This window comes from Grampus griseus, assembly GCF_964374135.1.
Source record: "Grampus griseus genome assembly, chromosome: 3".
Taxonomy (NCBI): Eukaryota; Metazoa; Chordata; class Mammalia; order Artiodactyla; family Delphinidae; genus Grampus; species Grampus griseus.
The window spans coordinates 135543392-135563889 of NC_139019.1; the positions used below are offsets into that span (position 1 = coordinate 135543392).

The following is a 20498-nucleotide window of genomic DNA, read 5'->3' on the forward strand; positions in this document are numbered from 1 at the left end:
AAGACAAATACTACATGATATCACTTATATGTGAATCTAAAAGAAAAAAAAATCCTCATAGAAACAGAGTTAGTTAAGTGGTGGTTACCAGGGGTTGGGTGGGGAGGGGCTGGAGTGGGGAAATGTTGGTCAAATGGTGAAAACTTCCAGTTATAAGATGAATAAGTTCTGGGGATCTAATGTGCAGCATGGTGATCGTAGTTAATAATACTATATCATATACTTGAAAGTTGCTAAGAGAGTAGATCTTAAATGTTCTCACCACAAAAAAAGAAATGGTAATTACGTGACATGTTGGCAGTATTAGCTAACACTATGATGGTAATCACTTTGCGATATATAAGTGTCTCAAATCAACTTACATAATGTTATATGTCAATTATATCTCAATAAAGCTGGGGGTGAGAATTCACCCCCTTCCTTGCTTCTGGGGGAAAAGTGTGACGTAACAGCTAAGTGCTCAACTTTGGATAGACACGCAGTTGGGTTCAACTCCCAAATTCACTCCTTGATGGCCATGTGGATTTACACATAGTTAAATTTCACTGCACCTTGGTGTCCCATCCACTAAATGAAAATGATTATGAGAATAATCCTTCTTTCCTAGGGTCGTGAGAAGATGCGACAAGTGGATAAATGTTAACTAACATAAGGCTCTCCCTCGGCATCCTTGGCCATACCCTCTTTCCTAAGTACCATTCACCCACCTTGGGAAGTGTGTCCCTATAGCTGAATGTCCAACATGGAAATCAGGCAGAAAGGGGAAAAGAATTCAACAAATAATCTGGATTCCCCAAGTCCCCTCCCCATTTGCCTGGAGGTCTTACCCCATTCCTACCCCCAGAGAGCCCACAGTTTGTTCATTTCTTTCAGGTCTTGGCTCAAACATCACTTCAGGAAAATCCTGAGCACCCATATAAATTCCAAATGCACCCCACAGCATTCCATTTCCCCAATCTTGCTTTATTTTCTCTGCTACGCCTGACAGCATAGGACGCACCTCAGAATTTGCCTACTTATTTGTTGGTCTCCTCCCACTAGAATGGAAGCTCCCCAAGGACAGGGGTCTTTGTCTACTTGGTTCAGTTACTCTACCCACAGCGCCTAGAACAGAACCCAGGGCAGACAGGGGGTTCCCAGTTAACAATCTGTTAAATGAATGAGTGATTGAATGAATGATTGACAAGAAGCTTCCGAGTTTTCTTATGAGACCAGAGAGGTTTCACAGGGAGGGAAGGATGGGGGTTGGTCTCAGATCTGACTCAAGTCCCTCTCATTTGACTAACTTTGGAATTCTTCCTCTTTTAGGTGCCACGCAAGTTGCAGAGCCCCCTATATCTGAGTGCTGACTCCAGACGCCCCTCACTAAAGGCAAGCACCCCCAGCCCACTTTTGAAACTGCGGAGTGAATAGGAGGAAAAAAGAATCCCAGTGAGCCACCTGGGGGTGGGGGACAGGGGGATCCCCACGCTCAAGTCACTCTGCCCCCACCCCCGCCCCCGCTCCCCCCACCTCTTACCCTCCCCCTACTAGCCTGCCCTCGGGGAGACGGGGGGCGCGGCCCGCCTCCGGGCTGAGCAGGGTGGCGGCGTCGGGGCTGCGGGCGCCTTCGCCGGACCCGCATTGCCCCCTAGTGCCGCGCGGAGTCAGGGCGCCGGGCTCCCCCGCCTGATGTCACCGCCGTGCAGTCATCCCAGAGGCGGCTCATTGAAAGCAGACCCTCCTCGGCGCTAGCTGGGCGGAGGCGCCGCTGTCCGCAGACCCGCCGCGGGCCGGGCAGAGCCGGGCGCCCCCTGCCCCGCCGCCCGCTCCTCCCCGCCGCTCCCCGCGAGCCCGGCCCGGCGCTCCTGACGTGGACCATTAAACTTGGAGCTGCCGCCTCGTCCCCTCTCTCCTCCTCTTCGCTCTGACAGGCGAGCGAGCGGCTCGGTGCAGGCAGGAGACGTGCTGCCGGGCTGGGCTGCCCGGGGGAGATGACTTCTCGCCAGGAGGACGCCTTTGGGAAGAAGACCACGGGGGAAGCAAAGTTTCAGGGCAGCTGAGGAGCCTTCACCAGCCCTTCCCAGCCCTGTCACCCCTCTGGCTATGGAGGGCGGACTCTAAAATGAATCCCGATCTGGACACCGGCCACAACACAGGAGCACCTGCCCACTGGGGAGAGTTGAAAAATGCCAACTTCACTGGCCCCAACCAGACCTCGAGCAACTCCACACTGCCCCAGCTGGACATCACCAGGGCCATCTCCGTGGGCCTGGTGCTGGGCGCCTTCATCCTCTTTGCCATCGTGGGCAACATCCTAGTCATCTTGTCTGTGGCCTGCAACCGTCACCTGAGGACGCCCACCAACTACTTCATTGTCAACCTGGCCATTGCCGACCTGCTGCTAAGCTTCACTGTGCTGCCCTTCTCTGCGGCCCTGGAGGTGCTCGGCTATTGGGTGCTGGGCCGTATCTTCTGTGACATCTGGGCTGCCGTGGATGTCCTGTGCTGCACAGCCTCCATTTTGAGCCTGTGCGCCATCTCCATCGACCGCTACATCGGGGTGCGCTACTCTCTGCAGTACCCATCGCTGGTCACCAGGAGGAAGGCCATCTTGGCACTCCTCGGTGTCTGGGTCTTGTCCACGGTCATCTCCATTGGGCCTCTTCTTGGGTGGAAGGAGCCGGCGCCCAATGATGACAAGGAATGTGGGGTCACTGAAGAACCTTTCTATGCTCTCTTCTCCTCCCTGGGCTCCTTCTACATCCCTCTGGCGGTCATTCTGGTCATGTACTGCCGGGTCTACATCGTTGCCAAGAGGACCACCAAGAACCTGGAGGCTGGAGTCATGAAGGAGATGTCCAACTCCAAGGAGCTGACCTTGAGGATCCACTCCAAGAACTTTCATGAGGACACCCTCAGCAGTACCAAGGCCAAGGGCCACAACCCCAGGAGTTCCATAGCTGTCAAACTTTTTAAGTTCTCCCGGGAAAAGAAAGCAGCCAAGACCTTGGGCATTGTAGTCGGTATGTTCATCTTGTGTTGGCTACCCTTCTTCATCGCTCTACCACTTGGTAAGTTGGGAACTGGCGGAGGGGAACGGGGCATTTTCAGATCTTGGGTTTACTGATGAGCTTACTATAAAGTTTTTTGTGGGTTTTAGTTTTTTATGCAGTCTGTGTGTTTGGAGGTTGGGGAATGTTGTTTGTTCTGCAAAGGCTTTGCAGATTGGGTAGGTGGCTAAGAACCAACTCAGGTGTTAGTGAAACGCGCTAAGGTACGAGTCACTTGAAATAGAACCTCAGGAGGCAAATCTGGTATGTGCAATGACTCATTCAACAGCCTTGGTTTAATAATTTAAAAGGACACTGGACTTGAACATCACACCAGCGTTATTACAGTAGTAATCATGTGCCCACTAAGGTGGTGTCACTAATGCTGCATACAAAATAGTTTGTAGTTACCGCAGACACGGCATTTGGGAAGCAGGGAGGCAGCTCGTACACAGAAAGGCAGTTTTCATTCAGCATTTCCAGGGCTCCTGCAGAGATCCACGCTCCTCAAGAGCTTTGCAGAGGCTGCCTTCTCCCTCTCCTCCTTTCACCACTTGCTATCACCTCCATGCACTCCCTCCATTACGAGTTAATAAGAGCATTTTACAGCCTCACAGCCCCAACCAGCCTTTATCTAAAGCTTGAGATTTGAAAGAGAAGGAAGATGGCCAGAGGGTCACACATTCTCAGTTTTCACCCCAAAATATCCCTAACTCTGGTGGTTTATGGAATGTCCAGAATTAAATTATAGTTGCCCCTCACCTTCAGCTACCAGACACCAAGTCCTGCTAGTATGAAACTGAGCCCTTTCTCTCCTGTGAAAATGTGCCCATCTTCTTTTGTTTGGGAGTCCTACTAAGTGAGTTGTTCAAAAGGCTACCTGACTTCCTCTAAGGATGAAGCCAAGGTCTGGGTAGGAGGTAAACCTAGAGGAGGGTACTGTGACATGCTGTCCACACGGCTCAGGAAACACTTGTCCCTTCTCTGAGGCAGTGATCTGCTTTGATTTCTTTTTCTATCCCTGGGGGACACTCCAGAAAATGAATGGAGGGAGGTAATTATGACAGAGTCATGTGCTGTGATCTCAGAAGAGACAACAGCTGTTACTTGCCATGGACCACTAACACCTACAGTCACACCAGGGGCTCAGTTGGAACTGAACATAAACAAATCCCCAAAGTAACAAAAATCCTAAAGACACACTGCTTCCAAGAGAAAGAGCCAAATAGAAAGAGGGTAAACTGATGTCGGGAGTTTCCGTTTAAAAATGATAAAGAAAAACTGTTTAACCTACTCTCCATATTGTCATTTCTAAGGCTAGCTTTCGAGCTTATGCCTTTCAGAAATATTTTCAGCGTGTTAAGTGGAGAGGGTTTGAAGCTCTACCCCAAGTAGTGATCACATCCCGCTGCCCAGCTTTCTTTTCTTTCCCAAGGTCTCAGGGTCCTTTCGCAGGCTTGTCCAGTTAAAGTGGATGACAGTTCACACTCCATTGGACCAAAGATCGTGGTTGCACATGGAGTGATTTGGCCAATAATTAGCCATGTGACCTTGGGCAAATGATGACTTCTCTGTGAGCCTCAGTTTCTTCATCTGCAGAATAGGGCTAATTACTATTTGCTCCATGGGGTTTGCACTAGTACATGGAAAGGACTTAATACAGTGTCTGGTACACAGCAAATACTCAATGAAAGTTAGCTCTTAGTAGTACAAACCAAACCCCAATACCCCCTGCAGCTAAAACTGTGTTTTCTTCTCCATTCAGTTGCCAATACCTGTTATTAAAGGCTCAGAAGGGAACTAGATCCTTTTCCTTTCTTCCTTCTTCCCCTCACCGCCCCCCCACCGCCACCCCCGATCCTCAGCTGACAGAGGCTGTGACCAGAGCATCCTCAGGAAAGACAAAGCCCCAGCAGGATGCAGGAGTGGATCAAAGGTGCAGGCTTTCACTTTAGGTGGCAGGGGAAACAACTGAAGAGGCTGCCAGCATGTTGAAATGGAAAGAGTACTGCTCTGAGGGTCAGGAGCAATAGAGTTATGTATGTGAGCTTTGCCATAGATTAGCTCTGTGAACTTAGGTGTGTTGCTTTACCAGCTGGGCTTCAGGTCTCACTTCCAGGGACCAAGAGGGCTGGACTCGATCAAGGGCTCTCAGACTTCAATAAGGATCAGAATCATTTGTGGAACTAGATAAAAATTCAGCTTCTAAGACCTAACACATAGAGAATCCGAGCCAGTAAATCAGAGAAGTCCCAGGAATCACGTTTAACCAGCCCACCAGGTGATTCTGAAGAGGTGATCCCCAGACCAGGCTTTGAGAAGCACCGGCCAGGGGATCTCTCTGCTCCTTTCAGGCTCCAACCTCCTGGACACCCAGGTTTTTAAACGCTGCAAAGGTTAGCACTTCACCACCCACGCGGTGGTGCAGGACGATGTGGCTTCTCTCTGGGTCCTGTTCTTCACACCCACCCTCAGTTTCTTCTCACTTATACTATTTCAGTTTCCCCCCTCTTTCTGTCCATGCCTTTCTGAGACCTTATGTTCCTAACATATCAGGTCCTTGGCTTCCATGCCACAGAAAGTGAGATGTTCTTGCCACCCTGATGCTATCAGAGCTTGTTTCTCTTCTCCTTGACTTGAAGACTTCCTGACCAACTGTTATCTCCCGGAGTTCTCCCAGTGTGCTGTCCCTGAGCTGAGTCTATCCACATGCTTCTCCCCTGGAAATCCAACCCTTGACGGGTAAGGAGTGTGGACTCCAGGCCTTGAGTTTGGGATGGACTTCGAAAGTTACTCAAGAGTTTCAAACAGAGAAGGTGCTTAATTAACATGTTCTTAGTAATTTATCAATAGAAAGAGCATCTGAGCAAAATGAGATGTGGGCTTCTACTTCGTCTGAGTTCAAATAACACCCAAATAAAAGTAGCATGGGGCTTCCCTGGTGGCACAGTGGTTGAGAGTCCGCCTGCTGGTGCAGGGGACACGGGTTCGTGCCCCGGTCCGGGAAGATCCCACATGCCGCGGAGCGGCTAGGCCTGTAAGCCATGGCCGCTGAGCCTACGCGTCCAGAGCCTGTGCTCCGCAACGGGAGAGGCCACAACAGTGAGAGGCCCAAGTACAGCAAAAAAAAAATAAAAAAATAAAAAAAATAAATAACATGATGTAGAACAATAACTCCTTTGGAATCTGATGCAGGTTCCAAATTCTAAATTTTCCATGAAAGGCTTTTCACTCAGAAGGGGAGAAAGCAGATCTGGGGGAAGACAGTGGTTGGCAAACAGAGAAGCCCAGGTAGGAGTAAACTTCTAGTTGGCGATAGACTTCCAGGTGCCTGGAAGTTTCTATCGCTGTGTTTGTCTTCTCCGTGGAAGAGGAGGGTTGGGATTCCTCCTGGGAAGGAAGGAAAATAGCCTTGCCCCCTACAGGGTCCTGGTCAGGGGCCCCATTTGTTTTCCTTCCTCCCTTGTTTTTATTTTTGCGAGCGAGGTTGGACTGCCTGCAGAGACAGGCCTCCCATCTCCTGTGGAGCCCTCCCCACCTGTAACACCCTCCCTATCTCCTCCCACCCTTTTTCCCTGTGGCCTCACACCAAGTTGGGCCAGGGACCAGCTCTCACTTACTCAGGAGCAGGGATGGAGCCACCAAACAAGGACCTCTTTATTCAGCCCCTGGAATCAGGCCATGGAGGGACAGGAAATAATTGGAATATAATATAGTAGCATTTCTACTTGATGGGCGATGTGCATGGTGTCCAAGGAATCTTCAGCTGCCTGGCATTACAATGAAGGCCAACTCCCACCCGCCTGGTCAGGGTTCAAGAAGCAGCTGGGCTATTGAGGGATATGCATTGCACTGGGGTGCAGGGGGGTGTGTAGTAGATGGGGGTGCGGGTGGGTAGCAGGAAGCGCTGGGCAGCCAACTGGTAGCTGGGCTTGGTGTGTTGTTTCGAAAACACTGGAACCTTGCCTCGCTCCAAATCCTTCTTCCGTCTTTTAAAATGCTGAAAGGCATCAGGAAGCCATTATTGAACTAACTGCTTTCCCCTCCAAATAAATGGTCAGCTTCAAAGAAACAGTTGTAATCTCTATAGTACTTGAACCAAATCGGAATCCCTCTCTCCATTGATTTGTTTCTCCAGTCCTCTCATTCAGATTAGGGCTGATGAATTTCCAGCTCCCACAAGAGCATAAGGGAGGGTGGGGGTCTCAGAGATGACTCAGGACAGAGCCACCCCCACAGACACACACACTAATCCTCCAGTTCTGAGGTTTCAAAACACAGGGATTTGAGTTGCTCACAGGGAAGTCAATTGGTTTGAGTGAGGGAAAATTTTACACACAGGGAATCCTTCCTAGAAGAGGGAGATCTTACTGCAGGAAAATACATTCAGTCATTTATAAAATCATTAATGAAGACTTCCTAAAGCACCTACTATGTGCTAGGCTTTGTACTAATCACTGGGTTGTTGAACCAAAGCAAACATGGCCCCTGCGTGCAGGAGGCTCACAGCCTAGTGAGATCCTATTATCATGGAGCACATACTATGTACCAGACATTCTGCTAGGCCCTCTACAGACATTATCTCACTAATCCTCACAGCTACCCTGACAGGGGAAAGTAATAGCTCCCTCTCGACAGTTAAATATACTGAAGCTCAGAGAGGTTAGACTTCTTGCCCAAGGTCACACAGCAAGTAAATGGTAGAGACAAGAATTGAATCCGTGTCTGTCAGAACAGGCACTTACCTGGTCCAGTGCACAAAGATGTCTGACCTTTTTGCTTTCTGGTCCCAACCTGCTCTCATAGCAAATGTTCTCCAGGAACCCCAGAGCCACCTTGTCAAAAGCTGATTATTCTACTTCTGTTACAAAACCCTGTCTTTCTTCCATTCCCTACTCACCCCTGAAAAAAATTCACTCATAAACTATCAGGGAAGGTCATCCACATTCTAGCTCAGGGCTCGGCTTTCTCTCTACCTCCTGCACTGTGTATGACATGGGTCTCTCAACATTGGGCATTTAGTCACCCCAACCAGGAATAAAAAGTGAGATCTTGGCCTTCATATAGGGACTTGTTTCCACATCTTTAATCATTCATTCATTCATTCATTCACTGAATAAGTATGTATTTATTGGAAGCCTACTAGGTCCAGGCGTTGTGCTGGAGATTGTGGAGCAAAGCAGCTGTGTTTCACGTTCTCATAGAATTTAGTTCTAGTGAGGAACACAGATAATTTGAAAAATACACACATGCAAATAAACATAAATGCAAATTGTGAAAAAAGATTTGAAGAAAAGGGGTATGCTGCTATTAGAAGTATACGACAGGGATCGGTGTATTACAGGGATCCCTGACTGGCATTTAGGCAGAACCCTGAACAGTTTGGAGGAGTTAATTCAGTGAAAGGGGCAGGTAGAAGAAGAGAGCTCCAGGCAGAAGGAAGGGCACACCTGAAAGTCCTGAGGGAGGAGCTGGTAGGGAACTACCAGAGCCCGGAGAACAGAGGGGAGGCAGGTGCAAGTCGAGGCTGGAGGTGCAGGCACAGGTTGGGCCATGCAGGGGCTTTTGTGCCACATTAATGATTTTAGATTTTATGATAAATTGCCATGGCCAGTACCGAAGGGTTTGAAGCCGACAAGAAAGACAATCTGATTATGTGTTTAAAAGATGACCCAGGCAGCTACATGGAGCACAGAGCAGAGATGGGGCAGTTAGGAGGCTGTAATCCCAGTGAGCGCTGGTGGTAATTTAGACCACACTGGTAGCAGTGGAGGTGGAGAGAAGTAGACAGATTCAAGGACTTGGGGATGGGTTGGTTATGATACAGGAGAATAAGAGATGTATCTGGAATAGCCCTGAGTTTACTGGGTGAAACACAACCAAGAGGATTCCTCCCAGGATCTCCTCAGACCCCATTCATCAGGGCTCACAAGATACCATGCTAGGAATGATACGCCAGACACTCTTATGAGGTGAGTGGACAAAATGTCCCAACCCAAAAACCAGGAGCCATGACCATCAGCAAACCCAGTTGCTCATTAGAAACATCTGGCAGGGGACTGCTTTCAAAAGCACAGATTCTTGACCTCCACCACAGACCTTTGTATCAGAATCTTTCATGATGGGGCCATGAATCTCAATTTTTAACCAGTTCTCACAGGCAATTATGCCACCAGCATAGCACTAGTCCTCCCCATGCCTGGGAACCTGGAATGAACACCCCTTGGAGAACCAGAGTTTGGTTAAACTTCCCCCAGTGCAGCCAGAAACATCCCCAGTCCTGCCCAGTCCCTCGGGCCAGTCCATACAGAGGAAGGCAGAGGATTGTTAGGAGGGAAGGTGAACTCTTCAAACTAGAGCCTCCCTGGAGAAGGGGAGGAGAATGAGCCCTGTGGAAGCAGGTCTTCAATGTAGCAGGCAACACTGCTCAACACTAAGTGTTCTATATAGCTTGTAATTCTCACAGCCCCTCTGCAGAGCAAGGATCATCACCCTGTGTCTAGAGTTCAGCGAGGTTCGGTAAATTGCCCAAGGTCACACAGCTAGTAAATGATAGAATCTATTAGACTCCATATTTGGCACTCAATAAACATATGTTATATTATTCTTGTTGTTACTACAGTGCTTCCACACATTTGTCTGAGGTCTGGTGCCCATGGGTGATAACATTTTTACTGGCTCATGACAAAATGAAAGAAGAGTTAGGAAAATCCTGTGTTTTTCTAAATGTACTCAATATAAATGACTGCTCTTTTGTTCTAAAGACTATGTCCTGTCTATTTTGGGAAACTGAAATAACATTTCTTTAATGGGATGATGGTAATAAGTGATAGTGATAGTCATTGTGTGTGTGTGTGTGTGTGTGTGTGTGTGTGTGTGTGTGTGTGGTATTCTACTTGGCAAAAGAAAAAGTTGGTAACCCTATGTCTGTCCCCACCAAAAATTTTTTTTGAAATTTTACTGTGAGTCTCCTAAAGTCTTAGAATCATGGGAGACACCATGATAGTTAGGCACGATAAATATTTGTGGGAGAAAGCAGGAAGAAAGGGGGAGGGTGATTTATCCTCTCAGTGATGGATAAACAAATTAGCCTCAGCTTTGCCATAAGAGTCAAAGGCTTAGGGCGGGGGGCAGGGGGGCGGTGAGGGGGAAGGATGATGTGTGTGGAGTCATGCTTGTCAGGTATGATAGGATGGGGGCCAATTTTTGGAAGCACCCAGTCCTTCTGGGGTGAAACAGACCACAGAAATGCCAGTGGGCATGTGTGTAGCTGCAGTGCCATCACAGATGGGCCTATTAAGATCTCTAATGCAGGAGATGCCTTTACCTGAGTATGTGTGGCTCATAAAAATAACTGATGGCCACCAGGCCACAATGGGAAATTGCTTTCTCCCACATCTGCAGGATGTCACTGTGCTCCCTAACCACATCTGATAACAGTAATACTAATAGCTCCATTTATTAGGTCTTGCCATGTGCCTGGCTTAACCAGGCTAAGAGTGCTTTCTATGCAGGCTCTCATTCACTCCTCTCCAGAGGCTTACCAGATGGACACTATGGTTGTCTCCATTTTACAGATGAGGAAACTGAAGTTCAGAGAGATTGGGTGATTTGCCTCAGGCCACCCAGCTGATTAGTGACAGAACCTGGATTCACATCTAGGCAATCGGAATAAGCTAAAGGGCTCATTACTGGGGGTATACTAGGTGTGAGGCTCTGAGCCCTGATTTATGGAAGCCCAGAGAGGCCCTAGGGAAAGCAGAGTCTATTCTGAGAAGATGGAAAGGAAGGGCAAGTGGCTGCCTGTTATTCAGCAACCAAAAGGCACCATATCCTGGTGAGAACATAAGGAATATAAAAATAATTGGGTCTTTCCCCTAGCAAGCTAAGTCAAAATTTCTCTTTCTTTTATTATGGGTGCTTTAGATTTTTTTCAGCTTCACAACATATTACGGGTAGTGCCATATACCTTTAAGGCTTTTATCAAATTTGGGCTTTGGGGTTAAACACATAAAATTTACAACACTTTTTCACAGCCTAACTTCTGGCTGAATACATTTCAGAACTTGATTCACCTCTTCACCACATACGTGTGATCTCAGCACCATAGGACTCTCTCCTACCTTGGATCAGCCTCTGGTCCTACCTCTTCTTGTCACAAAGGGTTGCATCGTGGACAAGAGAGTATTTCTAGAAGCTGTTTTTCCACTTTGCAGTAACCCTAACTAGTGATAACCTAGCTATACAGAAAGAAAATGCACATATATGTATATAAGGATATACATATATGCACACCATATATGTATATTCAAGAGAACCCAAATGAAATGTATCTTTAACTCTTAGCTAGTTCCCAAAAATGCCCACAACCCCTATACTAACACCCACATGAAGGGAAATTATGACAGAGGGAAGTCGGAGTGGAATTAGATAGTGATCCTAACCAGTTGCATGTAATAGACCTTACTCATGAAAACTTTGCAAAATAATACTACCTAGAGGAGACACGCTGGGATCCCACCCAGGGCTTTGGAGGATCCCATGAAGAGAGGAGCCCTGAGGTTAAGGAAGTGCCCATGGTCCACCCCAAACACTACAGGGGTGGCTCTCTCTAGCAGCCTCGTGACTGATGGACTTATGTGTGAACTTCTTGTAAGCAGTGACCGCATCTTTCCTCTTTGCCTAACACGGGTGCTAGGAGCGCACGTTAACTCAAATTGCTTGCTGTTTCCCCAAATACACCTTACATTTTCCTTACCCTATGTGTTTTTCGTACTCTTCCCTCTGGCAGGAATGCTCTTCCCGTACCCTCTGAACATCCAAATCCTGTCCACCTGTAGACCCCCAGTTTTGTGGACACCTCTCTTAGGAAGTTTTTTCTGGTCCCCACCCCTTTCCCTGATGGTGATGGCTGTCTTTATACCTTGTGTATGGTGCTTGTCACATTTGTTCACGGGAATCAAGACTGATTGGCACATCTTCAGCAGTGTTACTGGGCTGCAAACCTCCGGAGGAAATGGTCCAGGTTTCACTCATCTTCCTGTCCTCCATGCCCAGAGACATGTACCTACTAGACTCCCAATAAAAATAGCAAATGCAGCTATGATTCACACAGTATGTGCCAGACTTCATCTACCATTTGAACCTCCCAATAGCCCATCAGATAGGTATTAATGTTCTGCTCACTTTATAAATGAGGAAACGGGCTTAGAGGTTAGGTGACTTGTTCTACATTCCTTGAAAATACCACAAGCACGTTGAAACTGTCTTGACTGCTCTTGTGAAACCAAATGGCCAATATGGGTCTGGTTATGGACCCAATGAAGAAAGATTAGATAGATGAAGACCGGAGTGGACCCAAGTTATGAGCTTGAAAATTGGACAACATCTTCATTCTTCATAAAAGGTTGCCATTCCACCGCCTCTGGGGGAGACTTGTCTTTTGCCAGTCAGTCCCCATTTTCCCTCACCTTCTCAGCCCTTGTCACCTGCCTCTCGCCTCTGGGAGGAATATGGTCAGAGTTGGTCCCCACAGAAGTAGGAGAGGAGGACACAATTCTGGTGACTTTATAGCAGGGCCTGATTAAGACCTTCAGAAAGGCCCAAGGTATTGAGAAGTGAATGCTGCCCCCACCTCCAAATGTAATTCTAAATTCTCTCTCTCTCTCTCTCTCTCTCTCTCTCTCTCTCACACACACACACACACACACACACATACACACACACGACATACACACACGGCCCTAAAATTAATGGAAGGAAGGCCAACATTCTAATTTATCCCATGAAGTCTACTTTGATTTCTTTAATATCAAAGCATTTCCCCAAAAAAGTGAAGGTGTCCAGCTTTGCTAAATGCACCAAAGATACACTGGGTCTGTTTGTAGGTGATATAGCATTGCTCTATAATGGGGTGACCAGACATCCCACCTTGCCTGAGCCAGTCTCCACTTATGTCTGTTACCAAGGGCACTATGATGATTATTGTAACCCTCTCATATTCTCAAAATGTCTCAATTTGAATGATAAAAGTACCTCGATATTTTAACTCCCGGAGTAAGAGTGTTTACAATGGAACATCCAACGGTGCCTTGGTTTCACTGAGAAGCCTGAGATGGGGGAGGAGAGAGTCTGGCATCCATAGCCTCAGCAGTACCGAGAAAGATTAATAATGAGTGAATGAAGGGAAGGAGGAAAGACACAACTTCACGGGTGTGTTTTTTGTGGGAAAAAGGAATTAATGTAAAGGTTGGTCGGAAATTTTTAAGTCTTCATTCAGTTAATTTACCCTACTTGCACAAGTGAGTCACTGAGCTGGGATCTGAATCCATGGCTGGCTGACCCTAAATACTTAGATGAGTGAGTCAGTGAAGGAGTGGATCCATTTCAGCACAAGGCAGATGGTGTGATCTGAATGATGAGTGTCTCCAGAATGAAGAGGAGACGGAAAGAAAGGTGGGCCAAACTGATATTGGGGGGAGGAGGAGAAAAGCCAGCTATGTCCTAGGTACTTGTCAGGCTGGAATGATGGTGGGGGAGGGGCATCCTCACCCATTCATCACCCTCCTCCTGACATGACAGAGCATAGGTCAGCCCATTGTACCATCCTCACTGGCAGGCTTGTGTTCTTAGATTGTGTCAACAGCACACTCGTGACCACACCCAGGGGCAGCACACGTGAGTCCCCTTTGAGCACTCAAGTGCCCCTCTCCGGTGTGAGCACATAAAGTCCGCTGTAAAAGTCGCACCAATGAACAGTTCATGCCGAAATGTTCAGAAATAGAAAGTCCTAGCAATGCAAGTGGGCCATTCCTTTCAGAGACCCATTTAACTTTTTCCAGGGGTATCTGCGCACAGTGTCTTGTTCCCCTGAAGCTGGGATGCATCTGGGGCTTAGCTTCGCACGCTTTTTAAAATTCTTCTTTAAGATAGAGTTTCCTGCCAAGCTAACATGCATCGCTTTGAGGCTGAGCTCAGCACCCTGGCCATGGCCCAGAAGGAGGTTAAAATAGGACCAAGGGCAAGCCGGGCTCACTGTCATTCACAGGCATGGGCCCCAGGGCTCACGCCACCAGCACAGGGCCGGGCAGAAATCCAGAGAGGCAGCTGGTGGGGGAGGAAGGGGGTGCTACCAACTGGAACAAACAAAAAAAATTACATCTCTGATTTATATATTCAGGCCATCAATCAGCCCCTGGCATCAAGAGAAAGTGGTACCTGCTTCCAGGTATACCCTCATAGTGTCATTTGTGACTCCTTATCCCCAGCTCTGCAGACTTTATCTTAAGCAAAAGTTCTTGGGCTTTTTTGTTGCACGGGCCCCTTTGGCAATCTGGTGAAGCCCCTTCTTACAATAGATACATAAAATAAGATACACAGGATATCAAAGAAAATCAGTTATGTTGAAATAGCTACTATAATGTTAAAAAAACAAATTTACTGTAGAGTAAACCAATGTTCTTCATTATTAACATATTAAACAAGATCTAGCAGCAAGCCAGATAAATAACTACTATAACTTGAAGTAGTGGCAAGTGGAAATATTTCAAGATATCTGCAGCAAACGTAATATAATATCGTAAATCTGATTTCTGTGGGCGACAAATCCTGCTAATTCTACTGTGGCTTGTTGCCTGCATTCCTGTGGAACAAAATGCTAACTTTCAGCCAAAGGTTAATTCTTTAAAAAAAATAAAAATAATTTTTCCCATCCAAGTTCAGGGACTCCCTAACCCCAGAATAAGAACCCTGTCCTATGACATTATAAAGATGTACTTCAGGCCATGAGGTTTTCTATACTTTCTTCTTTCAAATTATATAGTCTTAGGACCACAGGGAACTTGGACTATGCCATTGTGCTTTGTAACTGTCTTGCGTGATTACTTGTAGCAATTTTTAAATCTACTTTCTTTATTTAAAAATAGTGCATTGACTTTTATTTAAATCAAGAAGAATAAAAAAAAAAAAATCATTCTACCCACACCAGACCCCAGGTCCACCTCTATCCAGCACTCTCAGTCTTTTTTCCCAGGAGCAAACACTGTTACCAGATTGTGTATAGTTCCAGAAATATTCTATTTATCTGTAAGCATCCATATACATTGTATGTATGTGTAAATATTTGAGTGTGTATGCGTGTGGAATGTATGTTTACATCCTGTTTATTTTTACAAATGGTATCATTTTATAAACACTATAGCGGAGGTTACGTTTTACACTCAACAGCATATCTTGGGCATAGTTCTGTCAGAATGTATAGTTACTGCTTTCCTTTTCATGGCTGTATAGTAATCCATCTATGGAATATCCTATTTTATTTAACAATTTCCCAGCTCATTGACATTAGGTTATTTTTGGTTTTTCCATACTAAAAACAATGCTGCAGTGAGTACTCTTGTCTATGTGTCTGTGCCCACATATTCAGGATAAATTCCTAGAAACAGAATCACTGGAGCAAGAAATATTTGATATTTTAGGTTTAACCTGATTATGTTCAATTTTACTAAATAAGGAATTTTAAATATATTAAAATGTAAAGTTGTTAAAATAAATAGGTTAGATCTATCGTGTAGGAGGGTTGTCATGATATTTATGTGAAAAAGACAAGTCATAGGGTTTTATATAATCCTATTTTTAAAAGCTATTAGTCACCTCCAGGGGTAGAGAGAAGTGAGGAGGAGGAGGTTATTAACTTTTTTATACACCTCTGTATTTCATATTTCACAATATTTCATGTGTGTGTGTGTGTGTGTGTGTATGTATACATAAATTACATCACCTAGTGCTTTTATCACTAAGTATCAAGTGTGGACTTCTTGCTGTTTCAATAAAACTGAATCATTTCAGTTTTATTTTATTTTATTTTTTTTTTGCGATACGCAGGCCTCTCACTGTTGTGGCCTCTCCTGTTGCAGAGCACAGGTTCCGGACGCGCAGGCTCAGCAGCTGTGGCTCACGGGCCCAGCCGCTCCATGGCATGTGGGATCTTCCCGGACCGGGGCACGAACCCATGTCCCCTGCATAGGCAGGCGGACTCTCAACCACTGCGCCACCAGGGAAGCCCTGTACTTCACATATTTTAACTGATGTATTGCAATCCATAATAAAAGGTACCATAATGTATTATATATAACCAATCCACTTATGACAATAGTGGTCATGTTTATGTAAATAGATAAGACACACACAAGGTATCACATTCACAAGGCCCAAGTGTAGAATGAAAAGAATGTCCCTCTCAGTTCCTTGGTCCCACATATCGAATTCCCCTACCTGGAGGCAACTATTAATACCAGTTTCTTGTACATCCTTTCAGAGATATTCTATGCATATAAAAATATATTTATACGTTCTTTTTAATAGAAATAACATGCTATTCTGCACTTTGCTTTTTTCACTGACCAGTGCATCTTGAAAATTTTCCACTTCAGTATAAATAGAGCAACCTCATTCTTTTTGATACTGCATAGTATTCCTTTTTCTTCCAAAAAGACTTCTATAGAAGGACATTTAGGTTGTTTCAAATCTTTTATTATTACAAACAACACTGTAGTGAATATTCCTGTACATACTTCACTATTTCTCACGTTATACAATTAAAATCCTGAAAGTGGACTATTCTGAGTAAATTTTTTTTTAATTTTTATAAATACTGCCAAATCATCCTGCATAGAGATTGTACCAATTTTCATTTCCTTAACTGACATTTGAGAGTGCCCACTCATTCCCTAACAGTTTGTTATCAAACTTTTTGATCTCTGCCAGCTTGATACGTGAAATATCTGTGAATGAGGTTAAGCATCTTTTTGTATGCTTGATAATCCATCCCCTCTTGATGTACAATTGTTTTGAGTTTTTAGCTGTGACAGATTTTCTTATACATGCACTTTTTTCTTTAATATCTTTTGTACACTTGCCCTTTAGGATTGCCTTAGGATAAAATCCACTTTGAATGGTTAGGATCAAAAGGTAGACTCATGTGAAAGGCCTCAGACACGTATTATCAAATTACCCTCTGGGAAGGATATAGCAATTTACACTCCCACTAAGCGTGTTTCAGCACAGCTGAAGAAACCACTTTTTATGCTGACAGTTCCTCACTGCCTGGGGAAGTTTCAGACATCTGCGTGACAAGTCAGCTTCCCCTCAGAGGTGATAAGATGGCTTGAAAGCTTCAAATCCTTCCAACTAATTTGGTGTCAGCCTTCCAGACTTCAGGGCTAGCAAGCTGCCCTCTTGGAACGCAACACCCCATCCATCAGGGGAGCCAGAGCAAGCAGCAGCCTTGGAATGTGTGTATGTTACCCAGGATCTGAGAACAAAAAGCAGTCACCCACAGTGTGTAAACGGATTTGATCTTTCACATGGCTGCCAGGGCCACCACGATCCACATCAGTGGTTCGAGGCTCTGGGGCTGATGTACTGATTAAAAACCGTAACAAAATAAGATACTCCCCCTGCCCACCCCAGGAAAACAATCAACTTTGAGGCACTCAAGGATGAGTTAATAAGGAAGGATTCCTCTGGGCATCCAAGCTTGCCGCACCCGACCATGGGGGCCTGTGCTGATCCAGGGAACTCAGTGGACAGTCTATATTTAGACAAGGGCATGGCAAATGCACCACATTTTAGTTGCAAAATTCAAGTTGGCTCGGAAGATGCCAGCCTCACGAATGGAAAATTTAATCGAGCACTGCTTAAGAAGCAAGGAGATGGCATGTTGAGCAGATTCTTCTGGGGAAGGAGGCTTTTTTGAGAGGCAGGCAATGAGCCCTGGTTAGTCAGGGTGGTAATTTAATCCCGACCTTGAACTGCTAGTCAGGATGGAGAGGCAGAGTTATTTTCAGACTGTACTTAACCTAGAGGTGTTGGAACCAGCATCCAGGACAGGGCAGGGAAGAGATGAACTCTGACCCACTGCCACCAAGTTGAGAGATCAAGATCCTAAGCCAGGAGCTGAGATCAGACAGGGAGTCTCAGAACCTCAGGAAATCCTTTCCTGCCACCTGTCTCTGTCACTGCCATCCCACCCCACCTCATCCAGTAAAGAGGGCTGGTACCTTCCCTTTTCCTTTCCTTTCCCTTTCCTCTTTTTCCTTCCTTCCTTCCTTCCTTCCTTCCTTCCTTCCTTCCTTCCTCCCTCCCTCCCTCCCTCCTCCCTCCCTCCTCCCTCCCTCCCTCCTCCCTCCCTCCCTCCTTCCTTCCTTCCTCCCTCCCTCCCTCCCTCCCTTCCTTCCTTCCTTCCTTGCCCTTCACAGGTTCTGTTTGGCTGGCAGCTTGGAGTACTAGAAAGAACAGGGACATTGAAATCAGGCAAATCCAGGTCTGAAGTCCTGGCTCTGCAGCTCATCTCTCTAAGCCTCAGTTAATACATCTGTAAAACGAGACTGAAATCATCTGCTCATAGGATTGGAGTGAGAAATAAATAGGAAAATGGATGAAAATGACTCAGCTGGGTGCCAGACACGAGTAAATAATTCAAAAACATCAGCTATTAATGTATGTGAAGCCTCTAATATAATATCACCTTTGGAGGATACATTTAATAAGGATCTGTTGATAAATTGGGATTTTGAGTAATTCTATAAATGGGCTATGTCTTTGGGGGAAATAAAAATGGGACCAGTTCCTTCTCATTAAAAGGTTAGGGGATTAAAAATAATTTGAGGGCTTCCCTTGTGGTGCAGTGGTTGAGAGTCCGCCTGCCGATGTAGGGGACATGGGTTCGTGCCCTGGTCTGGGAAGATCCCACATGCTGCGGAGCGGCTGGGCCCGTGAGCCATGGCCGCTGTGCCTGCGCCTCCAGAGCCTGTGCTCCGCAACTGGAGGGGCCACAACAGTGAGAGGCCCGCGTACCGCAAAAATATAATAATAATAATAATAATTTGAGACACCCATGACTTGTCCACCCAGATTTAACCAATGTTAACATGTTGCTGAGTTTGCTACCTATCTTCTTTCTCCTCTTAAATAAAATGTTGCAAATACACCTAAAAGGCCCCACTCCTCATCCCATTCATCTCTCTCCTTCTCAGAGGCAATCACCAGGATGCATATGATTAAGCAGACGCTCTTCTCTACATCTTCCTAGATGTGTCCTCTTAGAAAGGCTGAGGGGAGTGGTGGTCCAAAATGAGGCCTTGGATTATATCAGTCCTGAGTTCAAATTCCGCTCCTGCTCCTTTACTAGCTGGGTGGTCTTTGGCAAATTGCTCAACCTCTCTGTTCCTCCTCTCCCTCACTCTTCTCTAAAATGGGACAAATAACACCTACTTTACTGGGTTTTGTGAGAATGAAATAAGATTATTCATGTAAAGCAGTGGTTCACAGTCAAGGATGATTTTTCCCCGCAGGGGACATTTGACGATGTCAGGAGACATTTTTGATCGTCACAACTGGAGTGTGCCCCTGGCATCTAGTGGGAGAGGCCAAGGATACAGCCGAACATCCTACAATGCACAGGAAAGCCCCCCACAGCAAAGAATAATCAGTCCCAAGATCTCAATAGTGCCAAAGTAGAGAAAGCCTAGTATAAAGCACACTGTCACAAGGGCTTAAAAATACTTATTCAATAAACAATAAAAAATGATGATTTTTTTATTTGTTAAGATATTATGTTAGACCCTTCCACGTGCATTATCTCACTAGTATTCCGTGAGTTGCCCCTTCTTGGTAAAAAGAATGATAGAAGGCAAACACAGTTGCTTCTGCTTGTCTGAGACTATCTGTCCTGCTTGTTAAAGTGGTAAACTTACTGAAAATATAAAATTTCAGGCAAATAGATTAATTGGAAGTTGTTACTCAGAGCCTAACCCCTCCTTGTCTCTGTGAAGAACAAATTGTATCAGCACTTTCAGCCATAAAATGGATTTATTTAAACCACAAATATCCCTTCAACCTAAGCAGGCCCAAGGACTGGCATGGCAAAAAATTAAGTCATCATAATTAAGCCTTTTTGAACCCTGTTCACAAGGACTGGATCCCAAAACCTCAAGAAACTACAGAAGTGGGGTAGAATATGGGGGAAGAGGAGAGAGGCCAGAGCTCTGCTTCTCTGATTCACCGCAGGCTCGGATGGACTCCAAATGTTCTGTCCAGGGATTAGAGCCACTGTTAATGCACAGAGAGTACCCATTATGAAAGGCCTTTGCACTGAGTCTCTAGGTGTGGTCCCCAGCCCAGCAGTATCCACATCACCCAGGAACTTGGTAGAGATGACACCCCAGACCTACTGAGTCAGAAACTGGGGGTGCAGCCAGGCAATCTGGGTTCTCAAGTTCTCCAGGTGATTCAGATGCACACTCAAGATTAAGAAGCAATAACCTAATAAGCCCAGATCTCACTTTCCCTGTGGGTCCATTTCCTGTTGCCCATGGCCCTGCCTGCTGTAACCACACAGCTCACCAATACCTATTCCGAAGTGGAGGAGCCACTCCTTACTGGCATTTCCCCTGGGCTGGAAGCTTC

The 20498-nt window shown here is 46.0% G+C and overlaps 1 protein-coding gene across 1 annotated transcript in view; it reads left to right on the forward strand.

Annotated features, from left to right (window-relative positions):
- The first annotated feature begins 1996 nt into the window (after positions 1–1996).
- ADRA1B (adrenoceptor alpha 1B) overlaps positions 1997–20498 on the forward strand; it is a 60374-nt gene continuing 41872 nt past the window's right edge. Inside the window, exon 1 of the mRNA XM_082650911.1 lies at positions 1997–3053. Within this exon, the coding sequence (XP_082507037.1) occupies positions 2105–3053 (949 nt within the window). The 5' untranslated portion in view covers positions 1997–2104. The remainder of the gene's footprint in view (positions 3054–20498) is intronic.